The sequence below is a fragment of the Schistocerca nitens genome, chromosome 2 (genome assembly GCF_023898315.1).
Source record: "Schistocerca nitens isolate TAMUIC-IGC-003100 chromosome 2, iqSchNite1.1, whole genome shotgun sequence".
In the NCBI taxonomy this organism is placed as follows: domain Eukaryota; kingdom Metazoa; phylum Arthropoda; class Insecta; order Orthoptera; family Acrididae; genus Schistocerca; species Schistocerca nitens.
The window spans coordinates 633,709,248-633,735,929 of record NC_064615.1 but is presented as its reverse complement, the minus strand read 5'-3'; the positions used below and the strand labels follow the sequence as shown (position 1 = coordinate 633,735,929).

Below are 26,682 nucleotides of genomic sequence, written 5' to 3'. Positions count from 1 at the left end.
TAATTCCTGCATACAAGTTAGTCGCTGTTAATGACTTAATATTACATTTCAACTTATTTAGTACCCCAGACATAAAATATTTGGAATAGTTTAATTTTGTACCGATGATAGTGTAGGTCAGAGACCATACATCTGCTCAGTCTTTCTCCAGTTGCCTTCTGCCCTGCCATCCATAATTACTTCGCATCATTCTTCCATTTCCTGCGTGGCTTTATATCTTTGAAATTGAAAAGTGATGGCATCGGCTTGAACCTGTCGGAGTTCTTTTCAGACCTCCAACAATTCAGCTCAGCCAAAACGACGTAGGGAGGGTTGTTCAATAAAGAATACTCCTCAGTTTCTTTTCTCAGAACTCATTTATTCTCAAGAGTTAGAATTTGGGGATAATATCACCCACAATTTCTTTTACCTGTACCGTTCTTCTACACGGTCTCCACCAAGATCTACGGCCTTATGCAAGCGTTGTGTAAGAGCATGTATTCTCTGCTGGTAGAAGCTGTTGTCCTGTGCACGTAGCCATGTTTCAACTGCATCAATTACGATCTCATCATCTTCAAAAAATGTTCAAATGTGTGTGAATTCCAAAGGGACCAAACTGCTAAGGTCTTCGGTCCCTAGACTTAGACTCGAACTTCGGGCGGGAGGCTCCCCACAAACCGTGACGTGGCGCCTCAAACCGCATGACCGCTCCGCACGGCCTCATCATCTTAAAAGTGCACCCCAAACACACAGAGACCTTACGTGACCCGGACTGATGGAAGTCCGAGGGCGACAGGTCTGGGCTACAGTGTGGATGAGGCAGTGATGTCCCACTCTAATCGGCGATCTTGAGTTTGTTCAGAGTCTACGCCTCTGAACTAATGTTTAACCCTTCTGGCAACACGTTCGCGAGAATGACATTATCACTGTCCCAAAAGATGTCATCACATCTTTAACAGCAGAGAGAGCTGCCTTGAATTTTTTTTTTTTTTTTTTGGCGATTATGGGTGGTACCACTCCAGTTGCTGCCTTTTGGTTTCCCGCTGAAAGTGGTGGAACTGGGTTTCATCACCCATAACTATCCGTGAGCGAAAGGCTTTCCACTCGCCTCACACACTGCTTTAGCAGTTGAGATCAAACGTCATTTTTTTTTTATTCTTTTAGTCTGTTGTGAGTATTTGTTGAATCAATCTTGAGCACGCCTTTCAGTACCAAGAGACTCAATCATTGCACATGCAATTCTGGTGCTCACCGATAGCTGTGGAGTCAACTGTCGAGCTGTGATGCGGTGAGCAGCATAAATAATCACGTCCGCGAAATTCCCAAAGTCAGAAGCAGTGGATGTGAAAGGAAGTCCAGAACGTGGCTGATCATGGATCTCTTTCTGCACTTCATGAAGCTTTAACTCTCTTTACTCGTCCCTCAACAGTAATCCGATCAACTGCGTCATTACCATACATTGCACACAAACGTTTATGGACGTTCTTTGTCCACAACCAAGAATTCAGTTACAATAAATTGCTTGTAACGAGTGTTTTGCATGGATGCCAATTTGATGGTTCACTACGGTACTGTCATCTATCGAAACCGTTTGAAACTCCGCACATCAAATATGAAGCACCTAAAACAATTTTTCCGTAGTGACATCACTTACTGGATACTCGTAGTACATACATAGTGTGCGTTTTCCTAATAAGAACCTAGTTCCACATTTTGCATGTTTCACCACCGTTACGGCATCGTCATTATATATTTCCAGAGAAAAAATAACGATAAATAATCTGTTACTTTACAACCGAGAGACACAAGCTTGTCGTAATTTCTAAATATTGTTTCTGTATATTGCATAATCCTTAGATTACGTTTTTCGTTTGCTGTCTCTATCCATCATTGAATGTACTTAATAAATATGGATATTTTCGCTTACTTCTCAGGAAGTCATTTATCTTCTGTACAACACTTTAATATGCGGATTCACACATTACCGTATGCTCTCTCCAAAAAAGTGATGAACATACGATATAGGTCTCCTTGTTTCTTTACATATTTCCGAACAAGTTCAAGAAGTATAAAAGGTAATTATGATACATAAACACAGAATCGTTAGGTCACTTTGCCATTATCATATATTCTCCCTGCTGTGTTCTTTAAGTAGTATTTTCTATCAACATGAAGTTAAAACATATGATGCTGTTTATTTGGGTCACTAGATGTGCGTGCTCAACGTTTTCCACGATTTTATTTCCAATTTTATGATACTCCTCTTATTCTGTCGACGCTGACGATAGGAAGAAGGATGGGGGCACAACAATTCGTCCACAATCAAGTTAACAGCGATGAAGTGTGAACGACTGGAAGAGGAAATCGAGCATATCCTTTTCAAAGAAAATGTCCTGCATACCTGTACAGACAACGGCAGTACGAATGGTCACAGGTTTGTTTGAATCATGGGACAATGTCAGAGAGACGCTGAAGAAACTGAACTGGAACACACTTGAAGATAGACACAAACTATCCCGAAAAAGACCACTTACAAAGTTTCAAGAACCAGCTATGAATGACGAATCCAGAAATAAACTTCAACCCCATATGTATCGATCCCGTAGGAATCACGAGGACAAGGTTAAATGTTCAAATGTGTGTGAAATCTTATGGGACTTAACTGCTAAGGTCATCAGTCCCTAAGCTTACACACTACTTAACCTAAATTATCCTAAGGACAAACAGACACCCCCCTGCCCGAGGGAGGACTCGAACCTCCGCCGGGACCAGCCGGGACAAGGTTAGATTAATTACAGTGTGCGCAGAGGCGTATGAGTAGCCATTCTTCTCGCGCTCCATACATGAATGGAATGAGAAGAAGCCGTAATAACTGATGCAATGAGATGCAATGCACTTCAGTGATTTGAGGAGCATGGATGTACTCTGTCTGATCGCAAGTGCGCAGACACCCCTACGAAAAGCAACACTGACCACTAGATGTCACGAGAGACGGACCCACACATATGATAGGAGTCGGGGAGTATTGCATTGTCAGTAGAAAAGCAGTACAGCAGGGAAGGTCGCTCAAGAGAGCTCAGTGGACAAACCACTGGATGTCAACTGAGACAAATTCGTCATGGACATTTCAACCCTTCTACAGTTGCCCAAGCCAACCGTTGGTGATGTGACTGTGAAGTGGAAATGTGGAGCATCAACCGCAGCTAAATCAAGACCACGTGGATATCTTGTGCTAATGGACAACGACCGTCGTGCATTGCGGAGGGTGTTTCTAAATAATCGCAAGAAACCAGCTGACGGAATCACTAGTGATTTCCAAGATGCTACCAGCAGCCTAGCTAGCGCAATGACTGTGTGCCGGAAGTTAAAAATGACCTATTACAGTGATGGAACAGTGGTGAGTTACAGCCACACAATATAATCTCATAAACCACATTAAACAGAACTTTGGTGTGACGTCATATGTGCTGGACTGCTGTTCAAATCGCTCGCCAATATTTTATAAATTTTTAGACTTCAGATACTTATTTTAAAGATTACTGGTGTCGGTTTGTTGTTGTTGTGGTCTTCAGTCCTGAGACTGGTTTGATGCAGCTCTCCATGCTACTCTATCCTGTGCAAGCTTCTTCATCTCCCAGTACCTACTGCAGCTTACATCCTTCTGAATCTGCTTAGTGTATTCATCTCTCGGTCTCCCTCTACGATTTTTACCCTCCACGTTGCCCTCCAATACTAAACTGGTGATCCCTTGATGCCTCAGAACATGTCCTACCAACCGATCCCTTCTTCTGGTCAAGTTGTGCCACAAACTCCTCTTGTCCCCAATTCTATTCAATACCTCCTCATTAGTTATGTGATCTACCCACTTAATCTTCAGCATTCTTCTGTAGCACCACATTTCGAAAACTTTTATTCTCTTCTTATCTAAACTATTTATCGTCCATGTTTCACTTCCATACATGGCTACACTCCATACAAATACTTTCGGAAACGACTTCCTGACACTTAAATCAATACTCGATGTTAACAAATTTCTCTTCTTCAGAAACGCTTTCCTTGCCATTTCCAGTCTACATTTTATATCCTCTCTACTTCCACCATCATCAGTTATTTTGCTCCCCAAATAGCAAACCTCCTTTACTACTTTAAGTGTCTCATTTCCTAATCTAATTCCCTCAGCATCACCCGACTTAGTTCGACTACATTCCATTATCCTCGTTTTGCTTTTGTTGATGTTCATCTTATATCCTCTTTTCAAGACACTGTCCATTCCGTTCAACTGCTCTTCCAAGTCCTTTGCTGTCTCTGACAGAATTACATTGTCATCGGCGAACCTCAAAGTTTTTATTTCTTCTCTATGGATTTTAATACCAACTCCGAACTTTTCTTTTGTTTCCTTTACTGCTTGCTCAATATACAGACTGAATAGCATCGGGGAGAGGCTACAACCCTGTCTCACTCTCTTCCCACCCACTGCTTCCCTTCCATGTCCCTCGACTCTTATAAATGCCATCCGGTTTTTGTACAAATTGTAAATAGCCTTTCGCTCCCTGTATTTTACCCCTGTCACCTTCAGAATTTGAAAGAGAGTATTCCAGTCAACATTGTCAAATGCTTTCTCTAAGTCGGTATTGGCTGTAAAAGTAACTTATTAGTGGATTTTCATTCATCTCAGTCTTTCTTTTGTTATTAATTCGAGTGGTCTGTTATTCGTGGGTGTGCTTACGTCCTTTGTCCAACTCTCAGCAGTGTGTTTACATTTCGCGGCGTGTGGTTGCAGCTGTAGCGGTTCTAAAGCTAAGTACTGACAAAGTTGTTTGTGGACTGTATTCGAATATTAAATTTAGTAGTTTTCAATCGTTCATCGAAATATTTGCAGTTTGTTTACATTTTAGGGTAGCAGTTCTTAAGCTCTGACAAAGCTGTTTGTACACTGTTATTCAGTTACTGAATTTAGTAGTTTTCAACGGTGTCTCGTGCTGTTTCTGGCGAAATAACGGTTTAATAAACTTCCGTAAACTTTTGCCCACTGTGTTTTATAGAGCTGTTTGTGTGTTGAAGTCATTTATTAAATTTAGTACCGTAGTTTTAAGCTGATGTTTCTTATTGTTTGTAGTGAAATATTTCAGTAAAACTGTCGTTCACTTTGTTTAATTTCGTTGAGTGTTCCAGAGGTCGCTTTAGTTTTAGATAAGAAATTGTGTGAAGTTTTTGTGGTACTGGTATTAGTTGTGGTTAAGTGGTATTAATAAAAGTAATTGCTTTCTTATCGTAATTCGAGATCACTATTATTAGTTCTTTAAATAATTCTACTGTTGTAATTGAATTTAGGTAACGAGTAATGGATTACGGTGTGAGATTTGTTCAAAGTGCTTTCATCGGGAGGAATGCAGTTGGAAAGCCAGAGGGTATTCTAGCGAGACCCTCTCCTGAAAATACAGAATTTGTAGCAGAAATAAGTTGATGTCGGAGCAGACCGTAAGATCTGTACCCTTTAGGTGCAGTTACAAAACGCAAAGGAGGAACTAGATTGATTGAAGAGGGTGAAGGGCGTAGGGAAATGGGAACTGGCAGTTGGTAAGACGACAGCTAGTTGGAGGAGATATTCAGAGAGTTGTCTCTGGCAACCGTAGGTGTAGGAAACCTGCAGCAGTCCTCAGCAGTTAGGAGGCCTAAGTCAGTTGCAAATTCTAACAGAAAGAAGAAGGTTCTGCTGCTAGGTAGTTTCCATGGCAGAGGTGTGAGTCAGCAGTTGCAGGAAGTGTTGGGGAGTTAGTACCAGGTCACCAGCATTGTGGAGTATAGTGCAGTGTTGGCTAAGGTGACCGTTAACATAGGGGAGTTATGTAGGAATTTTATGAAACAGGATCCGGTAGTTATTGTGGGTGAAGTTGGGAATAGTCTTGAGGGTATGATGTAGTTGGTGACAGGTGACCTGGTAGAGATAGCTGCTCACACTGGTGGCACTAATGTGCACTTCGTGGAACTGTTTCAGCGTCATGATTGGCCTCATCTCAGTGCTGCTTTAGGCGTGTTAACATGGAGCTGGAGAAGACGCTGGTGGCGGAGGGCATGGCTCACATTGCAGTGGTGCCAGGTGAATCGGGTTTCACTAGGCATGGCCTGCACGTAAATAGGTATGGGAAGGGGAGGCTGGGAAAGCTTACAAGTGACAGTGTAGTGGGTGGTAGGATCACTCAGTCTGGGTGGCTGACTAGTGGGATAAGGATATCATATAGAACAAAGTGTGAATTATATCGAAACGTTATAAGGATTAACAATCGAGCTACAGTAGCCCTTTACAGTTTTGTAAGGTGCTTAAAAATGTTATTAGGAAGGCAAAGAGTGTGTGGTACGCAAATAGAACAGCAAATTCACAGGATAAAATTAAAACCATATTATCAGTTGTGAAGGAAGTGTCTGGTCAGCAGCACAATGTCGATGATATACTGGCAGTTCGAAGGAAAAATATTTCTGTTACTGATAAGTCAGATATATGTACAATATTTAACACTCGCTTTCTGATAATTGCTGGTGAATTAAATAAACACTTAGTTTCTACAGGGAATCATATAACTCTAATGGAAAATGTCTTTCTGAGACAGATGTCTGAAATACTCGACTGTGATACTGGCAAGGGAGAGATTGAGCCAATAATTAAATCACTGAAGACTAAAAACTCTCATGGATATGATGGAGTACCCAGAAGAATATTAAAGTACTGTGCTACACATGTTAGCACTGTACTTACCCATATTTGTAATTTTTCCTTTAAGAATGGTCACTTTCCTGAACGATTAAGGTACTCAGTAGTAAAGCTGCTTTATAAAAAGGAAGAAAGGTATAATGTAGAAAATTTTAGACTTATTTCTGTTCCCTCAGTGTTTGCTAAAGTTACTGAAAAGGCTGTGTATGTAAGAATAATTGATCATTTTATTTCACATAATTTTCTATCACATGTACAGTTCGGCTTTAGAAATGGTTTAACAACAGAAATTGCTAGGCATGTTTTTTTGATTTAACTAAGGTGTCTGTGTTGATCACAAACTACTGCTCAAGAAGTTGGATCATTATGGAATACGAGGGGTAGCTCGCAATTAGTTCAGCTCTTACTTTAACAACAGGCAGCAAAATGTCATTATCCACAGTGTTGAGAATGGCTATGGTGTGGGGTCTGAGTGGGGTGTGGTCAAATGAGAGTGCCCCAGGGATCAGTCAGTGTTGGGGCCACTACTGTTCCTTATTTATATACATGATACACCCTCTAGTATTACAGGTGATTCCAAAATATTTCTGTTTGTTGATGAGACTGTCTTGGTAATAAAGGATGTTGCGTGTGACGTTGGCTCAGTTTAAAATAGTGCTGTTCATGACATATGCTCATGGCTTGTAGAAAATAAAAACTAACGTTAAATCACAGTAAGACTCAGTTTTTACAGTTTCTAACACACAATTCAACAAAACCTGACGTTTTAATATGACAGAATGGGCATGTGATAAATGAAAGTGAACAGTTCAAAATTCTAGGTGTGCAGATAGTGAACTCTCGTGGAAAGCCCCCATTCAGGACCTTCTTTGAAGACTTAACGCTACCATTTTTACTATTAGAGCACTATCTGAAGTAAGTGATAGTTCAACACGAGAAGTAGTCTACCTTGCTTATTTTAATCCGCTTATGACGTATGGTATTATATTTTGGGGTAACTCTTCCCATTCTCAAAGGACTTTTTGGCTCAGAAAGTAGCAATAAGTGATGTAAATTCACGACGATCTTGTCGACTCCTGTTCACTAGTTTGGGTGTTCTGACATTGGGCTCTTAATATGTATATATTCTTTATTGTGGTTATTGTTAACATTACTAGCTTATTCCCAAGAATTAGCAGCTTTCACTCAGTTAATATGTATATATTATTTATTGGTGTAAATTCACGACTCTCTTGTCGACTCCTGTTTACTAGTTTGGGTATTCTGACATTGGGCTCTTAATATGTATATATTCTTTATTGTCGTTTATTGTTAACATTACTAGCTTATTCCCAAGAATTAGCAGCTTTCACTCAGTTAATATGTATATATTCTTTATTGTCGTTTATTGTTAACATTACTAGCTTATTCCCGAGAATTAGCAGCTTTCACTCAGTTAATACTAAGCAGAAATCCAATCTGCATTTGGATCGCACTTCCTTGGTCTTGTGCAGAAAGGTATGTAATATGCTGCTGCATCCATTTTCAATAATCTACCAATGGAATTTCTTTCAAATCGAAACTGAAGCGTTTCCTCATGGGTCACTCCTTTTATTATATCGAGGAGTTCCTTGAAAAATTAAGCTGATTTCTGTGTTGTATTGTTGATTGTGATTGCATAAACTTATGGCTTGTTGTTTTTGGTTCATAAACATTTTATTTTATCTGTTATTACTTTATGTTGTAATTTCATGTACAGACACGTTCCATGACCTTGGAAATTTGCTCCTCAATTTCGTCCTACAGAACTAGACGTGTAAAGTAAAATAAAATAAAAATTAATCACAATATGCCGCATCTTAATATGATGAAACGATATCTGCCATCATGTGTAGTGCCAACAGTAAAGTAGAGGGGAAATAGTCCGCAGCTCGTGGTCTAGTAGCTAGCGTTACTGCCTCTGGGGTCCCAGGTTCGATTCCCGGCCGGGTTAGGGATTTTCCTCTGCCCAGGGACTGGGTGTTTCGGTTGTCCTCATCATTTCATCATCATCATCATCGTCGTCATTCGTGACAGTGGCTAGACTGGACTGTGTAAAAAATTGGACTGTGTAAAAATTGGGGACTTTGTACAGGCGCTGATAACCATGCAGTTGAGCATCCCACAAACCAAACCTCACCATCACACAGGAAATAGTGTTACGTTATGGTGGATATTTTCGTGTTTAGGGTGTGGTCCCCATCTTTTACTTAAGAAAACGGTAAATCTGAAAGGATGTGTACACGTTTCTAGCATTATGTAGGGCGTACAGTAGAGGAACAGTATGGAGAAAATGATTCTTTGTATCGGCATGACAGTGCTCCCTATCACAAAGCAGCATGTGTGGGGTAATAGTATGTGTACAGTAACGCGTTTCTGAAATGAAGTAGGGGAAACCCAGGAATGAAATGACCTGAGCCAAATGGAACACGTCTAGGGCGAGTTAGAATGTCAGCTTCATTCCAGATCTCAGCGTTTTCTCAATGAAAACTGTCTGCCACTCCTCCACAGACATTCCGAAACCTCACTGAATGTGTCCCCGCCAGAATATGAGCTATCATAAAAGCGAAGTGTGGGCACATACCATATTAATGTCAGTGGTGTGCCTAAGTGGGTGCTTCAACAGTCTGCACTGATGCCAGATTTCCCCTCCCCCTCCCATCCCATATGATATGATGCACTGTTCCCAGATATCCCCCTCCACGCCACCTCTGTGAGATCATAGGCCAATTGCCCTTTGTATATAGTAACGGGAAATTCAAAAAATTGTGAGGAATTCAAAATAACCCAATTGAGCTACATGTTTCTCCCCCATCCCCCTGATGTCACCGTGGAAGTGAGGAAGCTGCACCAGGTGTCAATAGGTGGGAAATTCAAAAAATGGAAGACGTACAACTGTGCCGTTGGTGTAAAATTCAGAACTCCAAATGGCGACCTGGGTGTACTAGGAGAGTCTGTACGAAGTCACAATCCAAGAAGGTGAACTAAGATGGTGACCTGTGCATGTTACGACAGTCTCTATGATATCAGAATACAATATGGAGACCTGGGAATACTAGGACTACCTCTTGTATTGGTTAGTAAAAAAAAAGAAAAATATGAAGAGAAGAAAGAGAAAAGGTTGAAAATGTGGGAAGAAATCGTAAGTGAAAATGGGTTTTTTAAAATCGTTCATGATCGTGAAAAAGGGAAAGAATGAAAAGCAAATCGGACTTTGTATTACAGAAAAGCTATCGGACTTCGTTATTCGGAAAAGCTATTGTTGGGGTGGTCCTTGTGGCGTTTTTGAGCAAAAGTTAAACCAATGTCCACTACAAAAATTTTTGAAAAAGAACAGAGAATAACAAAATGTAACTGACATGGGTAAGTGGCGTAGATAAATCATCCTTTACCAGGTTAACTTGTCTTCTTTCGTGCGGCGTCCAGGTCTTCAAAAATCTCCTTCATTTCTCTGTGAAAAGTCGGCTCCGAAATCTTGCAATAAGTTTCAGTGTCCAGGAATTTCTAATGTACACAAAACCGTCTTGATATTAAATGCAATTTATTTTACGTTGCTTCCCTCCTCTAAATTTCATAACAACTTCCTCAATGTGTCTACACATTAAAATCAGATCAAGACTAGCTAATAAGTTTTTTTACGTCTTCATCAGATCACGTCTGCCTTCAGCTTCGGCTATCAAGAGACCATTAAGAAACGAATAGAAAACAAAAAAAAGAGTTACAATTTTGGTATTTTCTCTGCCGTCGAGCGCTCATACCGCTGCGACGGGATATTTTTATCTGAGGGAGCGAGTGTAGCGCGGCGAAATTCAAAGTCCCGCTACACTCTACGACGTCAGAACAAATAGAAGATGGAGACGTGAGCGTACTACGATAGTATATGACGTCATAAACCAAGACGGTAATTTTTTGCAGATAAGAGGCATGCTGCTTCAAGATCGTATGTCTGCAAATGTATACTATTGAGGAAAATCTAATATATTTTTGTGTTGTCCACCTCAGTTGCAGTGGCTACTAGCCTCAAGCTGACGCTCCGTTTCGCAAACCACATACCTTTTTATTAACTGTAAAAGTTATACAATATGGTTGCCAAAAGGCACGAATAAGATTTTAAAGGAAAGTCAAACTCTGAGCAACAAATTCTCTCATTGATAAAACAGTCTACGTGTCTATTGTTACGGCTGAGCGACACACGAATATTATCAGTGTAAAACCTCACATTCATCTTTAGCGATTTACAAAAACTAGACTTGTATAGCTGGATGCGTAACTGAAACTAAACTTCCTGAGTAAGAGTCCAGTTTCTTAATCAGTAGGTCAACTCTCGCAGTGTCACTGACTGAATCTCTAGGTATACAGGTTCTTCCGCTTACTTGAGTGTGAGGTGCCTTTCTTACTTTTATTTTTGTTCGCTTTGTTCCATAGCAGGTAACTGGAAAACGTTATACGTTTTTTAGATAATTCACCTTCCATGTAGCGCTGTTAAGCCCCAGGATATTATCACTGGCGAATATTAAAAATTAGTTCAAGTTCTGCCTAGTCAGCTCCCTAAAGCCGAACCATCTGTGTCAATAATCAGTAGACTGCCAGCTAGAGGGAAATGCTGAGCGAGTTGCGACCAACACAGAAGATATCATAACATGGGAGAACGAGTGAGAGCTTAAGCCTCAAGTAAAGGCTAATGACAGATGGAAACCGAGAGATACCGACACACCAGTGGCAAAGCAGAGTGTCGAATGGAAGGCTAGGTGCAATGCAATAATAAATACTCAGGTGCCAAACCAGCAGAATAGAGCCTCTGAAACGTGAAGTTGCCAAAGTCTGAAGTCGCTAGGAGAGCTGACAGAAAGGGAAAACCAGGACACATAATGTCATAGCCATTGACACTGCTGCAGAGCACACAGGAAGCGCCAATATAAATACCCCACACTTCTTTGCAAATGTATGACTGCCGAGTGCTGATTGCCGACTGTCCCGTGTGTAGTCTCAGCTCTTGTGCCAGTTTCAGCTCTCCAGTGAGAGGGGAGGCAATTCAGGTCGACCTATGGCATGCCTAGCTGTCTTTGATCGTCAATGGGACCACAAGGCTAGCTGGGAGGATGCTGCTGCTAGCTGCACTGCCAACTTCCATGGTGACTCTGATGGGACGTGGAGGCCGCCATCACCCTGCATAACTGCATGACCTGAATGCTGTCTGTCATCCACCTTCGAGCAGGGGGACCAAGCGAAGTGGGGCAGTGGTTAGCACACTGGACTCAAATTCGGGTGGACGAAGTTTCAAACCCATATCCAGCCATCCTGATTTACGTTTCGCGTGATTTCCCTAAATCTCGCCAGGCAAATGACAGGATGCTTCCTTTGAAATTGCATGTCCAATTTCCTTCCCCATCCTTAACAAAATTCGAGATTGTGCTCCATCTCTAATGACCTCAGGGGGGACATTAAACCCAATCTTCCTTCCTTCCTTCCTTCAAACCTGCCTCCTAAATGGGGGCTGAGAGCTGACCTCTGTGAGCCAATGGGTACCTCAGGTGGATCTGGGATGAGACCCCTAAGTGAAATGCTTCGACGTCAACAAGAGCACTTAGATCAACATGTAGAGCTGGAGGCCACCAGAGTCCATGGGTAGATGACTGCCCCATGAGATAACAGCTGTCAGACGACGCTTCGCTGTACTGGTGGTACCGCAAGTCGAGCCCATGCCTGCCTTCTGTTGCTGAAAAGGCACGGCTCTGCTGGACCAACTGAGATGTGGCGCTTAGGAATACAATCTTGTATTACTGGCAAATAAATGTGTTATTGTCAATGGTGTTTTCTAGGGGCGCTCGAGCGTAACTAGATCCTCATGACCACAACCCAAACAGCTCTCTCCTGACAACTGTAGGAGTCTGGGATCGGATTTCTATATCTGGTGTCAGCAAGTGGTTGCCGGTGGTAGAGTCATGTGTACCTGGCATCACACCCACACATCCAGGACAAGAGATCAACAGCTATGAGCTGAAGATCATAACAAAGATATGTTGTGAGTGACTGATATTTGTTTGCTTTCATGTTTTGTATTTTCTTATGGCCATGTCGAGCCAAAGGAACCTTCACCATACGTTAAAAGTGTCGTTTGTTAGGCTGCAGGAACCTAAAGACGACGAGTTCCGCGGGAAAAATAGATATGTGTACTTGCAGCCATGAGGTGTCTGTACTGTAATTTATCTGGACATGAATTTCATGTGTTCAACCTGTGTCTGTTACCTGTAGTCCATGTAGAAGGGTTGATCACGAAGCACACCAGTGCACAGAATCTCGCTGGGCCACGATATGGTGTACAGATTAAGTGTAGTTTAATTCCTTTTTTGTCTGTTGTGTGTGCAGTTTCCTTCTTTTCTGATATAATGTTTTACATTAATGCCTGACACATGAGGAGTGACTCTGAATGAAATGGGAGCAGATAGCTGTGTTGCTACAAACTACAATGCAATATGGGCAAGATAATGAGGCATTGCAAAGGCGAACAGAGGAATCGGGTGCCATTGGGGGCCAAGGACTCCTTGATTCAGTAGAAAATAAAACCATGTTGAGTGTACCCCACCGTCCTCCCATTGATCCGACAGAAGCTAACCACACAGCGTCATTTTCGGAGAAAGTAACTCAGGATGTATCTACTTTTACTAAGGATGTAAGAGCTGCCGCAAAATTGGGAAAATGGTTGGTAGCAACGTCCTTGAATATGCCTAGATTAATGTTTGTGGTTGAAGTGAAAACATACGTTATGTACCACAAGACCCTCGTAAAGGTTCAAACATTTGATCAACTTGCTACTGGTCTACAACAGCGCTATCAGAAGCAGAACAGCGCGAGATTCTTTAGGGAAAAGCTCAATGGAGTATTGGATAAGCACGACGAATCAGTGGAATCCTTCTCTGATAGGTTTAGGGGACTGAACTCGTAAATGTATGAACTAATGCAAAATGCTGAGGCCGATAGTTGATTGAGGCAGAAAATAGGGCACTGGATGTGTTTCTAAGAGGTATTTCTGCTGATATGTCACGGAGGGTCAGAATGGAGAACCCAAGTTAGTTATCTGCTGCCATTAGGATTGCTATGTAATTGGAGGAGACTGACATTGCTACATGAAGACAGAGTGATCGCAGTGTTTTTTCTTCTGAAGGGAATTGTTTTACGTGTGGGCAAACACGCCACATCATGAAACAATGTTGTTGGCCCAAATGTTATGAATGTGAGGCGATGGGCCATAAAGCGCAAGACTGTCGGAAGAAAGCACGGGACAAGCAACGTTCTCATAATTGGTCGTTATACGCCTCATGCATTGGACAGCATTCCCAGTAGAACACGAGACGGCAGAAATGTGTGCAGAGATGGGGTAGTGCGTGCTACACAAAGTAAATAGAATGGAACATAAATTTCTGGTGGGCACAGGGGCTCACATGTCAGTAGTCAGTCTGCATTTCTTGGGCACAAAGAGACGGTGATCGCCATGTTTTAGGTCACGCAGAGTAGGTGATAAAGACATGAAGTCATTAAGGACAATGCTGTTCAGTTTTAACATGGGAAGTACGTGTTTTCGAGAGCATGTAGAAGTATTGCCGCGTGTTGGTGAGGAGGTATTGTGCGATACTGTGACTCGACTTTCTTGCTAAACATCATGCGGAAATTGAAATTTTGCAGTGTACAACTGAGCTTGGTGGGCATTGTTTCCGCTAGGAGCAACAGCTGCAATTGTTACGCTGTCACAAGCTTCACCGATCATAAAGGCGGTACCCAATAAACTGCGGGCACAGACACTTAAGATCAGTTTGCATGATACAATACCGCAAGGTACGGGGAAGTTGTTCTGGGTAAGCATAGATGTGGACAGACGTAAGGATTTATTATACACTGATAAGCCAAAACATGACCACTGACCACTGTGATGTTGGATGCCGTCTAGTGGCGTTGCAGGTATTTAACTAAAGTATGGAAGTGGAGCAGGCATGGATGAGGAATCACCCTAGCGAAGATATGGGATGCAAATGGGGAAATCCATTGACATAAGCGACTTTGAAAAAGGGCAGATTATTATTACGCAGAGCCTGTGAACGAGTATCTCGAAAATGGCGAAGCTGGTCGAATGTTCACGTGGTACTGTCGTGAGCATCTATGGAAAGAGGTAGAAGGACAGTTGAACAACCACAAGACGCTAAATGGTTGGACGTCACGACTCTTCACAATGATGGGAACCATACCCTTAACATGAAAAAGTCCCCCATAGCGTAACGTGGGGTTCGGAGGCTTGTCTGCTCTTCAAAGTAGGATAGATGGTGATCTGTGACATCTCTGCCGAAAGGTGCACACACAATTGTTTCGGAGCGCACTGTTCATTATACATTGTTGAACATTTTGCTCCGCAACAGACCACCCCCGACTGTTTACATTTTGAGCCAACGACATCGTCAATTACGATTTCCATGGGCATGGGACCATTGGGATTCGATCATCGATCAATGAAACGTGTTGGCTCTTTGGGTGATATCACATTTTTGCTCGATGGTTGTCTCCACAGACGCCCTCACTGAGGTGAACGGCGACTCGAAATGTGCAGCGCACCACGGACACAAGCTGGAGGGTTTGGTTTGTTTGGTTTGGTTGGTGTGGCACTCAACTGCGCGGTTATCAGCGCCTCTACAAAGTCCCAATTTTTACACAGTCCACTCACGAATGATGATGATGAAATGATGAGGACAACACAAACAGCAATCCCCGAGTAGAGAAAATCCCCAACCCGGCCGGAAATTGAACCCGGGACCACGTGATCCAGAGGCAGCAATGCTAACCACTAGACCACGAGCTGCGGACCCAGGCAGGAGGGAGCAGTACTATGCTACGGGAGACATTCTCCTGCACTTGCATGGGATCTGTGGGAGTAATCGAAGACATGCTGACAGCTGTGAACCATGTGCATCCCTTCATGTTTCATGCCTTGCCCAACAGCGATGTCATCTTTCAGCTGTGTAACTGTCCACGTTTCGGAATCAGAATAATGCTACATTGGTTTCAGGAACATTATAGTGAACTCACTTCGATGTCTTGGAGAACAAATTCCCCTGATGTAAATCCTATGGAACCCACGTGGGTCGCTATCGGGCGCCGTCACCGCGTATGCAATCGGCGGCCCAATATTTACGCGAATTACATGATCCATCCACAGACGTCTAATGCCAAATATCTCCAAAAAACTACCAACAAACTGTCGAATCTCTGATACGCGGAATCAGTGAGGTATTTCGTTCCAAATACGGACAAACAAGTTGATGAGCAGATGGTCATAAAGTCTTGGTTCATCAAAATATGTTGTAAAGCCATTGGAAATTAACGAAGACTTGGGTATGTCACACTGTTTTGTGTGCAGAAGTAAAGTACATGTCAGTTACGTATGAAATTTTATGGTTCCGGTCTTGATAATTTTGGCATAGCCGAAGTGAGTGAACCAAAGCGTTTATTAATTGCTGATTTGGATGTTTTGGAGGAAGATGACATGGGATATGGGCAAGTCAAGGGAGGACCTCTGCCACAAGAAAATCATCAGTATATCTGCATTACGTGAGAAAGTAAAACATTTACATGGAGACGATAGAGAAGTAATGGAAGCTTTGTTAGTACAGTTCATGGATTTGTTTAATCCGAGTAGTTTTTTACCAGCAATGCCACTCACGCAACACAGAATACCAACAGAGAATAATGCTCTAGTGCACAAGAGCCCAAATCGAGTTCCGAAATGTATTCAACCAATAATGGGAGAATTTATCGACCCGCAGAGAGTCCCTGGGCCACCCATAGTTTTGGTCCCAAAAAATTCACCAGATGGATTTAAAAAATACATATCTTACTGTGACTATTTATACCTAAATGCACGAACGATCACCGATGCATAGCCAATACCAAACATAACAGAGATGTTCAACAACATGCGTCAATGTAACTATTTCTCCACAATGGATTTACAGAGTGGATATCATCAAATAGAAGCACTGCCAGAGGACTGACCAAAACAAGCTATTTCCATCCAGAAGGGTCACTTCCAATATGACTTAATACCATTCAGACTCAATAATGCACCTGCCACCTTTCAGATATTGTTGGGCGGTGTATTTATGGGACTGAATTAAAACAACGTTTGATGTATCTGGATGACATACTAGTCTTTTCGAAGGACATAAAAGAGCATATACTATGGTTGGACGAGGTATTCAAAAGACTCAGCACAAACGACTAGAAAGCAGTAGAAGTAAATTATCTTGGGCACATACACTGATCAGCCAGAACATTACGACCACCGACCCTCTATCGGTACAAACCAGTACAGGTGATAGCAGCGTTACCTGGAAACAAATGACTGCTAGTCAGACACACGCAAGGTGCATGTAGTATCAGTGAGCATGCTGACCAAGTGTAGAATGGGGAACGTGCACAGTCTGAGTTTGACCAAGGGCAGATTTTGATGGCTCAGAAGCTCGGCACAAGAATTTCGGAAACTGCACAACTTGTTGGGTCTTCGAGGAGTGCTGTGGTGAGTGATTCCAACACGTGGCGAAACCAAAGTGAAACCACATTGAGATGTCATGGGGTTGGGCCGGCACAGTACAAGTGTGTCTGAACACACAGTGCACCGAACGCACGTAACAATGACCGTCCGCAGCCGACGACCCACGCATGTGTCAATGTTAGCACCACGATATTGGCAAATACGGATGAAACGGGCATGTAACCATCGGAACTGGACTTTGGTGCAATGGCAGAGAATTCCTTGGTGTGCTGAATTCCAATATATTCTTCATCATGCTGATGGAATCGATCGTGTCCGTTATGCTGATAGGGTGCAAATCCGTCGTCTGCCAGGGGAGACAAGCTGGCAGTGGCTCTATTCTGCTCAGGGGAACATTCACTTGGGTATCCATGGGTCCAGTGGATGCTCGTGCAAAGTGCCACGGCTGCCAAGGACTTTCGTACACTGTTTGCAGACTACGTACATTCTTCATGACGATCATGTTTCCGACGGCAGTGGCAGTTTTCAGCATGATAATACGCCATGTCACAAGGCCAGTAGTGTGATGAAGTGGTTCGAGGAACACAGTGGCGAGATACGATTGATGTGCTGCCCCCCACCCCTCCCACCGCCAACTCGCAAGATCTGAACCCAGTCAAACACATATGGGATGTGATTGAATGTGGCGTCAGAGCTCATCACCCATTCCCAGAATTTATGGGAATTAGGTGAAGTATGTGCAGATGTGGTGCCAACTCCCTCCAGGGGCCTACCAAGGCCTCATTGCTTCCATGCCATGACGCACCGCCGCTGTTATCTGTGCCAAAGGTGAATAGACAGGCTATTAGGTAGGTAGTCATAACGTTCTAGCTGATCAGTATAATTAGCAAGGAAGGCGTGAGAACAGATCCACATTTAGTCTCAGCAGTTTCGCCACCGAAGACAGTTAAACAGTTGCAGAGTTTCATCGGCCTCTGTAATTAATATCAACGATTCGTAAAGGACTTTGCTGAAATTACCGCACCTTTGAATCGTTTTTACAATTTAATGGTTCCCTGAGACATTTAAGCCCCTTCATTATCTACGATAAAGATCGAAGCAGAAGAAATGAATTAAAATTTGTGCTGCGGCTGGGACTCGAACCTCGGTCTTCTTGCTTGCTAGGCAGAAATGTTAACCATTACACCACCACACCACGATGGTCAACATTGCGGCACAAACTACCGAAGTTGAGTGCCCTCCCCAACACAAACTTCATTTCATATCTTCTGCTTATTTTCCCTTACTGTATCACTACTGCCAGGGCTCTCCAACATTAGAATAGCACCCCAACATTGGATGTAATGGGAAATTCGTGTACCATAGGTGAGCTTATACATTTTAGAATTAAATGTTTCCCTGAGACATTCAAGTCTCTTCATTAGCTACGATAATGATCGAAGCAGAAGAAATGAACTGCAATTTGTAATGATCAAAGCAGAAGAAATGAATTAAAATATCTGTGCCCCTTTTCTGGTATAAATGCATGATCCTCCACCCTTTGAAGCAGTTCTGCAGTAAGAGTTTGCCCTTTCATACGATGATAAAACTACATGTTGGATTTCTGTTTCTCTACACCAGTGCTCAGTAACAATAGTTGTACTGTATTTTTTATTGATTACATGTTTTGATGGAAGTTGTTAAGTCTGTGAAATGCCCCTTGTTACTCTTTCCAATTGTTTGTTTTTTCTTTGGGACATCTGGTATGTGTGATATTTGGAATGTTAGAATCTGTCTTGTGAGTGATTATTTCAGTATTTTGTAAACTGCTGGAGATATTATTTAGGCAGGGGACCTGTTGTCTGGATTTATTCTAAAAAAAGACTTACTTTTCCTACCCATGACAACAAGTATTTGACCATGTGTGGCCTGAGAGCCACCCCCTATACTTTCATGAATCAGCCGTACCAATCTTCCCTTCCCAGTCCTAATTAGGTGCCTAGTGAAACCCCATCTGTTGATAGTCCCGACGGGCACCAGAGAAACATGAGCAAAGTTGGCAGCCCTCAAAGCCATCCCTAACCCCACAATGAGTCGCCTCACAGCTCCATCAAGCTGTGGTCGATCATGAAGCCGGAACAGCTCAATAAAATGTACGTTGGTGCCATGAGTCGGGGAAGCTGTCTTGTCCAGGTCACCATCAATGTCATATGCCCCTTCCCTGTCCAAACTGTTTCGCGCCCCACCCACTATCACTACATGTCCTCTTTTGTAAAGTCCTTACATAAAGACCCTAAGTCCTCTATCAGACGACTTCACCCTGCATTTGGTCTAAGGATACTGGTGGCCTGGTACGCTGCCCTAAACTTTCCAGTAACTGAGGACCTACACCTCGCCCATGGCTATTACCTAGCACCACTTTCTTCTTCCAAACACTTTGTACACTCCTAGGCTTCTTGGCCTCGGTGCGGATTCTTCAGGCGAAAGCGGACATAAATAAAGGCCGAAAATCCTTCGTTTTGTTAAGAATATTTTACTAGGTTTTCAAGTCAGAATCTCATAGCAAATGTTCAAATGGGATCCGTTTGCTCCCGCACGCTCATGTATGCCCCATTCTCTCCCCCCCCCCCTATTTTTTTTTCTGAATCAATTTCATCATAGTACAATTTAAGTTAGGCATCAACAGCTGTTTATTGAGTGGTCTGGAATTTTAGGCGACAGTCCAATGTTATCCCAGCACATCTCACATCAACTGTGGACAAGGATTTTATACTGAACATTGTTTCATAGTTGCTACAGGACACAACGGCCTTACCTCGTTGAAAACACCGACTCTTGTCACAACAAAAAGGATAAGCAACGTTGGGGGCGGCCAGTACTTGGTTGAGTAATTGCCTGGGAATGCCACATGCTGTTGACAGTTTTCACTTTGCCTTTAACGCAAATGAAATGACGGATTGTGGCGTAAAGTCCATGATCAACTGTCTTTGTGCAGTGTCCTGGATTAAATTCCAAACCACTCTGCTGTATCCGATGAAGTAAGGGTACGTGACACTGTTCATGGTGATCTGTCTGCCGAATACGGAAGTTAAGCTAGGCGTTACCCCTCGGTGTTATTCGAGAGCTACAGGCTATGTGCTCACACCTGGTTTCACCCTCTCTCTTCTCTCGTCATCATCCAACACACATATGACAGCACACTACACCTACTCCCTACCCATACCTATGCTTAACTGGGGGCACTTAAACACACAATAGTCACACTTCACGAAGGAAAGGTGTCACTGCCCACGAAGGATAGAAAAACCTTTCCAATTAGGCGACTGAATTTGCCCTTCGCGGTCTCCCAGCTAACCACGCCTTATAACTTAATTTTTACACCATATACCTTGCAGAGAATGCTGAAGATTAGATGGATAGACCACGTAACTAATGAATGGAATTGGAGAGAAGAGGAATTTGTGGCACAACTTGACTAGAAGAAGGAATCGGTTGGTAGGACATGTTCTAAGGCTTCAAAGGATCGCCAATTTAATATTGGAGGGCAGCGTGGAGGGTAAAAATCGTAGAGGGAGACCAAGAGGTGAATACACTAAGCAGATTCAGAAGGATGTAGGTTGCAGGAAATACTGGGAGATGAAGAAGCTTGCACAGGAGAGGGTAGCATGGAAAGCTGCATCAAACCAGTCTCTGGACTGAAGACCACAACAACAACAACAACCACCACTTTGCAAACACATGGAAGCATGTGGTTTGTGCATCACGGGGCTCCAGGACATTTGTCACATTGCTCGACATGCACTGGATGACAGATACCGTGACAGACGAATAGATAGGGCAAAACCAGTTCTATGGCACCCTGTTCTCCCGACCGCAGTCTTCAGGGATAATCGACGTCAAGCAGAGGCCTGTGAAACCATATGGCTCAGTCCGAGCGTGTTTGAAAGGGAGTACTCTTCCACAAAAGTAAATGTTCCGACGAGTGTATGTGTTTGTATAACAGTTTTTTCCTTCTTTTAGTACAAGGATTCCGCTTACAATCTTTGTAAAAGTATTTCTGCTACGCTCATATTAGTATTGATGTATGCTCTTTGATTTTGCAAGCAGTATTTTTGTTTTTTTATATCATCATGAAATACGAGGGCTATGTGAAAATTTTTCGACCTGATAGTAAAAGACTGGATTTTTTAAAGCTCAAAAACACACTTTTCCGCTGACAAGATCAATGTACTGCGTCCAGAGTTGTTCAAGGGAGGGCATTCCATCTCTCTAGTGAGATTCCCGAAGCTCTGCAAAATGGAAATCGTCCACGAACACTCTACTTCGAAAAAAAAATTCATTTTGTATACTTTTAGATGCGTATGAACTTCAGTAAATCTGCTTTAGCACTCACTGCGCAACCACGCATTGCTCTTGACAGCCGTTAAACAGACGCCTGTGGTTATAGCTATGTAATATGATCACTCAGAAGTAGTATACAGTAAAAAGACAGACACAGGTAATATGCAACATTTATTTATTCATTTAACAAGTATAAAACCCATTTGTACTTATAAAAAATAACATTTGAACTGCTATATATAGAGTATTAACCTCCGTAAGGTCTCGCCAGTCTACAGAATAGCGAGCCGTTCACTCCCACCGTTGCGGTCCCTTAACACAGCGTCCGCACAATGACGCTACAGACGTCCGACCCTCTTGCTCGCTCGCAATCACCGCCCATTGTATCTAACTGGTCGGACACAAACACCTAATAACGGCTAATGACAATTGACATCGAAAATAATATCCTTTGTTAATCCAATCAATATTCCGGCAAACGCAATCACCTAATGACAATTGACATCGAAAATAATATCCTTTGTCAATCCAGTCAATATTCCGGCAAACGCGATCACCTATTGTTCTCCCTGGAGCAACAGGTGGAATATAATAGATTAAGGTACTATACTTTTACTGTTCTCGTTAACTGCACATCCTTGTCGTAAACCAACTTGGTAAAACATTTGTACTATCTGGGAAACAGTCTTATCTATACTGAGCAAATGCTGTGAATCTGAATTGAGGTAACGGTCTGACGCCAAAGATGAAATGGAAGAAATGATGTCTGTTGCGTTGCTAAGAAACATACCTGAGATTCAATTGTCATGGATCATAATGCGACAGAATCGCCTTCTACGGAACAAAAAAAAGTTCATGGTTGCACAGTTTGCTTTGAAATAGGAGTTGTAATGCATCAAAATTGTAATATCACCATGTTGAACGTATAAAAACAAGAACCATCTAATGTTAAAATACCCAATCAATATAGAATTAAAAAGAAAATAGATACAAGTAGTTTCACTACGCCCCAAAGTATATGATAAATTCAAAGAAAATAAGAATACCCAGAAATAAAGCTGCTAACAAAAATATAAGAATTCTTTGGCAAATGTGAGCATCGTCACTGGAAAGCACTAACTTCCCAATCTCTTAAGTAGATTCCCCACGATTCACTTAAATAACCGGCCTGAGGCATTGACTGTTAATAGGAGTCGAAAGCGATATTCTGACATTCTAGGTGAATACGTCAATTGAAAACAGGGACTTATGAGGCAGAAACAAATTGTGTTACGAGCAAGAAACATGCACGTAAACTTATTCTCCATGTGAAATGAAACGTTAGTTGAGTAAGTGTCTAAATGGAATGGAGGTACAGCACAGAGGAAGCGAAGGTGATGCATGAACAGTTCCTCGTAAATAGCAAACTTGTTAGCCACATCCTTGGTACATAAGGAAGATGGGACTTGCAAAAGAGAGCAAGTTTTTTTTTCCTAAAATGTGTTTGATCATCTCGAAAATATTGCTACGGACTGGCCTAATTTTAAGACTGATGCAGTCTTTCACCTACATAAGCCAGAACAATCTTATTATGGAGTACCGGGAACTTAGGTTCAGATTATTGAGTTGACGGGAGCATTTAGAATGTAAGCTACAGATGCATCTCAAAGAAGAGGAAAAAATGTATGAAGGACGTATTCAGCTTGGTTTGCCTTTTTTGAAGCGCAACTTACGATCTCACTGTTTATACCGAACTTAGCTGGAACTAAACTGAACTTTGTAACTCTTTTAAAGTACAATGCGAATATAATAATGCTTCAGCGTCCACAATGAAAAGTTTCACGCCAGTGTCGCTCTTTGGACCATCCTTTCCATCTTGGATTTGTTCTTCAGGCTGCCGCTACGGGACTTCTCGAACTTCTGGTAGCTGCAACACACGAAATAACTTTTAATACCTTTCATACTATTAGTTTACAAGTGGTTCAAAATACCAGTACACAAATACATTGAATTGTTGAAAGTGAATGTTCTATGGAAGTAGATACGACAAAATACATAAACTATATTGGTATTATTGGTTGAAGTATGACTACCTAAGATAGAACATCCGGAGACTCCAACTGAAAGCGAAGAAATGTTACTCGAGCCCAATGCCTCGTGCCTCCGTATTCGAAAAGTAAATTGCGCCCAGGTAGTATATGATGGCTCACTAGCACAAGTTCGTAAGACACGCTGCACAGCACGCAGTGCAGCGTTAACATTCAAAAATGAAAGGCCTCGTTGCGACAGGAAGGCAGTGAAAGAAACATCAAAAATGCGAAATACAGGATAATTTTCGGTTAGAGCTTCAGCGCACAACTCTCAGTCACTAAAAGCATTTACAAAGCAAAGTGCAGGGTCACAGCATCCAGCATCTAGTCTGTAAAAAAACAATGTGAACTAAATATTCACAAAGACTCTCTTAAACTATTTAAACCAGTTGCAATGGACATTTGCTGTAAGTAAAAGGACCCTCTGAAAGTGTAGAGCAAAAGGAAATTTGAGTACAGACAGGGCCGGTTTTTGGTCCAAGCGACATAAGACGCCGCTCTTCAAGCTGAGAGGAGTGGCAGCGGCGCCACAGCTGTAGGTTCTCTATACAGGCTGTATCACAATCAGTAGCGGCCGTATAAGGCAGCCCTGGGACCCAAATGCAAGATTTGTATACTGTGCTTATCGCCTTTAGTAGCGAAAATTTATACGGGCGAGAATGTACAAGGGGAAAAGGGGAGAGGGCGGGAGCCAAATGACAAGTCGCTTGTGCCGAAAAATATTGTAGAACCAGCCGTGAGTACACAACAAGAAATTCTTAGATACGTTGTCTACATACAACTGAGCCAACGTTGTACATATTTAATAGTGACAGCAAAAATTAAGCAACTTTTCCACAGAAAAGTTGCTATTTTACAGGTGCAGAAAAGTACAAAATACACAATGTGATCAAAAGTATCCGGACACCCGCAAATACATACATCTTTCATATTGGGTGCATTGTGCTGCCACTTACTGCCAGATACTCCCTATCAGCGACCTCAGTAGTCAGACATCGTGAGAGGCAAGAATGGGGCGCCCCGCGGAACCCACGGACTTCGAACGTGGTCAGGTGATTGGGTGTCACTTGTGTCATACGTCTATACGCGAGATTTCCACACTCCTAAACATCCCTATGTCCACTGTTTCCGATGTGATTGCGAAGTGAAAACGTGAAGGGACACGTACAGCACAAAATCGCACAGGCCGACCTCGTTTGTTGACTGACAGAGACTGCCGACAGTTGAAGAGGGTCGTAATGTGTAATAGTCAGACATCTACCCAAACCATCACACAGGAATTCCAAACTCCATCAGGATCGACTGCAAGTACTATGACAGTTATGTGGGAGGTGAGAAAACTTGGATTTCATGGTCGAGCGGCTGTACGTAAGCTAAACATTATGCTGGTAAATGCCAAAGATGCCTCGCTTGGTGTAAGCAGCGTAAACATAGGACGATTGAACAATGGAAGAAAGTTGTGTGGAGTGACGAATCACGGTACACAATGTGGCGTTCCCATGCCAGGGTGTGGGTACGGCAAATCCCCGATGAACGTCATCTGCCGGCGTGTGTAGTGCCAACAGTAAAATTCGGAAGCCTTGGTGTTATGGTGTGGTCGTGTTTTTCATGGAGGGGGCTTGCATACCTTGTTGTTTTGCAAGGCACTATCACGGCACAGGCCTACATTGACGTTTTAAGCGCCTTCTTGCTTTCCACTGTTGAAGAGCAATTCGGGGATGGCGACTGCAACCTTCAACACGATAGAGCACCTGTTCATAATGCACGGCCTGTAGCGGAGTGGTTGTTGTTGTCCTGAGACTGGTTTGATACAGCTCTCCATGCTACCCTATCCTGTGCAAGCTTCTTCATCTCCCAGTACTTACTGAAACCTACATCATTCTGAATCTGCTTAGTGTATTCATCTCTTGGTCTCCCTCTATGATTTTTACCCTCCATGCTGCCCTCCAATGCTAAATTTGTGATCCCTTGATGCCTCAGAACATGTCCTACCAACCGATCCCTTCTTCTTGTCAAGTTGTGCCACAAACTCCTCTTCTCCCCAATTCTATTCAATACCTCCTCATTAGTTATGTGATCTACCCATCTAATCTTCAGCATTCTTCTATAGCATCACATTTCGAAAGCTTCTATTCTCTTATTGTCCAAACTATTTATTGTCCATGTTTCACTTCCATACATGGCTACACTCCATACAAATACTTTCAGAAACGACTTCCTGACATTTAAATCTATACTCGATGATAACAAATTTCTCTTCTTCAGGAACACGTTCCTTGCCATTGCCAGTCTACTTTTTATATCTTCCATACTTCGACCATCATCAGTTATTTTGCTCCCTAAATAGCAAAACTCCTTTACTACTTTAAGTGTCTCATTTCCTAATCTAATTACCTCAGCATCACCCGACTTAATTCGACTACATTCCATTATTCTCGTTTTGATTTTGTTGATGTTCATCTTATACCCTCCTTTCAAGACACTATCCATTCCGTTCAACTGCTCTTCCAAGTCCTTTTCTCTCTCTGACAGAATTACAATGTCATCGGCGAACCTCAAAGTTTTTATTTCTTCTCCATGGATTTTAATACCTACTCCGAGTTTTTCTTTTGTTTCCTTCACTGCTTGCTCAATATAGAGATTGAATAACATCGGGGAGAGGCTACAACCCTGTCTCACTCCCTTCCCAACCACTGCTTCCCTTTCATGTCCCTCGACTCTTATAACTGCCATCCGGTTTCTGTACAAATTGTAAATAGCCTTTCGCTCCCTGTATTTTACTCCTGCCACCTTTAGAATTTGAAAGAGAGTATTCCAGTCAACATTGTCAAAAGCTTTCTCTAAGTCTACAAATGCTAGAAACGTAAGTTTGCCTTTCCTTAATCTTTCTTCTAAGATAAGTCGTAAGATCAGTATTGCCTCACGTGTTCCAATATTTCTACAGAATCCAAACTGATCTTCTGGAGTGGTTACACGATAATAACATCCCTGTAATGTACTGATCTGCACAGAGTCCTGCACTGAATCCTATAGAACACCTTTGGGATATTTTGGAA

At 42.4% G+C, this 26,682-nt stretch overlaps 1 protein-coding gene across 3 annotated transcripts in view; it reads right to left on the bottom strand.

Moving 5' to 3' along the window:
- Nucleotides 1–21,715: 21,715 nt before the first annotated feature.
- The window catches only part of LOC126236747 (peroxisome biogenesis factor 1), a 404,197-nt gene continuing 399,230 nt past the window's right edge, over nucleotides 21,716–26,682 (bottom strand). For 2 of the 3 annotated variants that reach the window (XM_049946282.1, XM_049946283.1), the window contains one exon: nucleotides 21,716–23,463. In XM_049946282.1, coding sequence (XP_049802239.1) covers nucleotides 23,376–23,463 — 88 coding nt within the window. In that variant the 3' untranslated portion in view covers nucleotides 21,716–23,375. The remainder of the gene's footprint in view (nucleotides 23,464–26,682) is intronic. The other variant, XR_007544978.1, reaches the window with a different exon arrangement.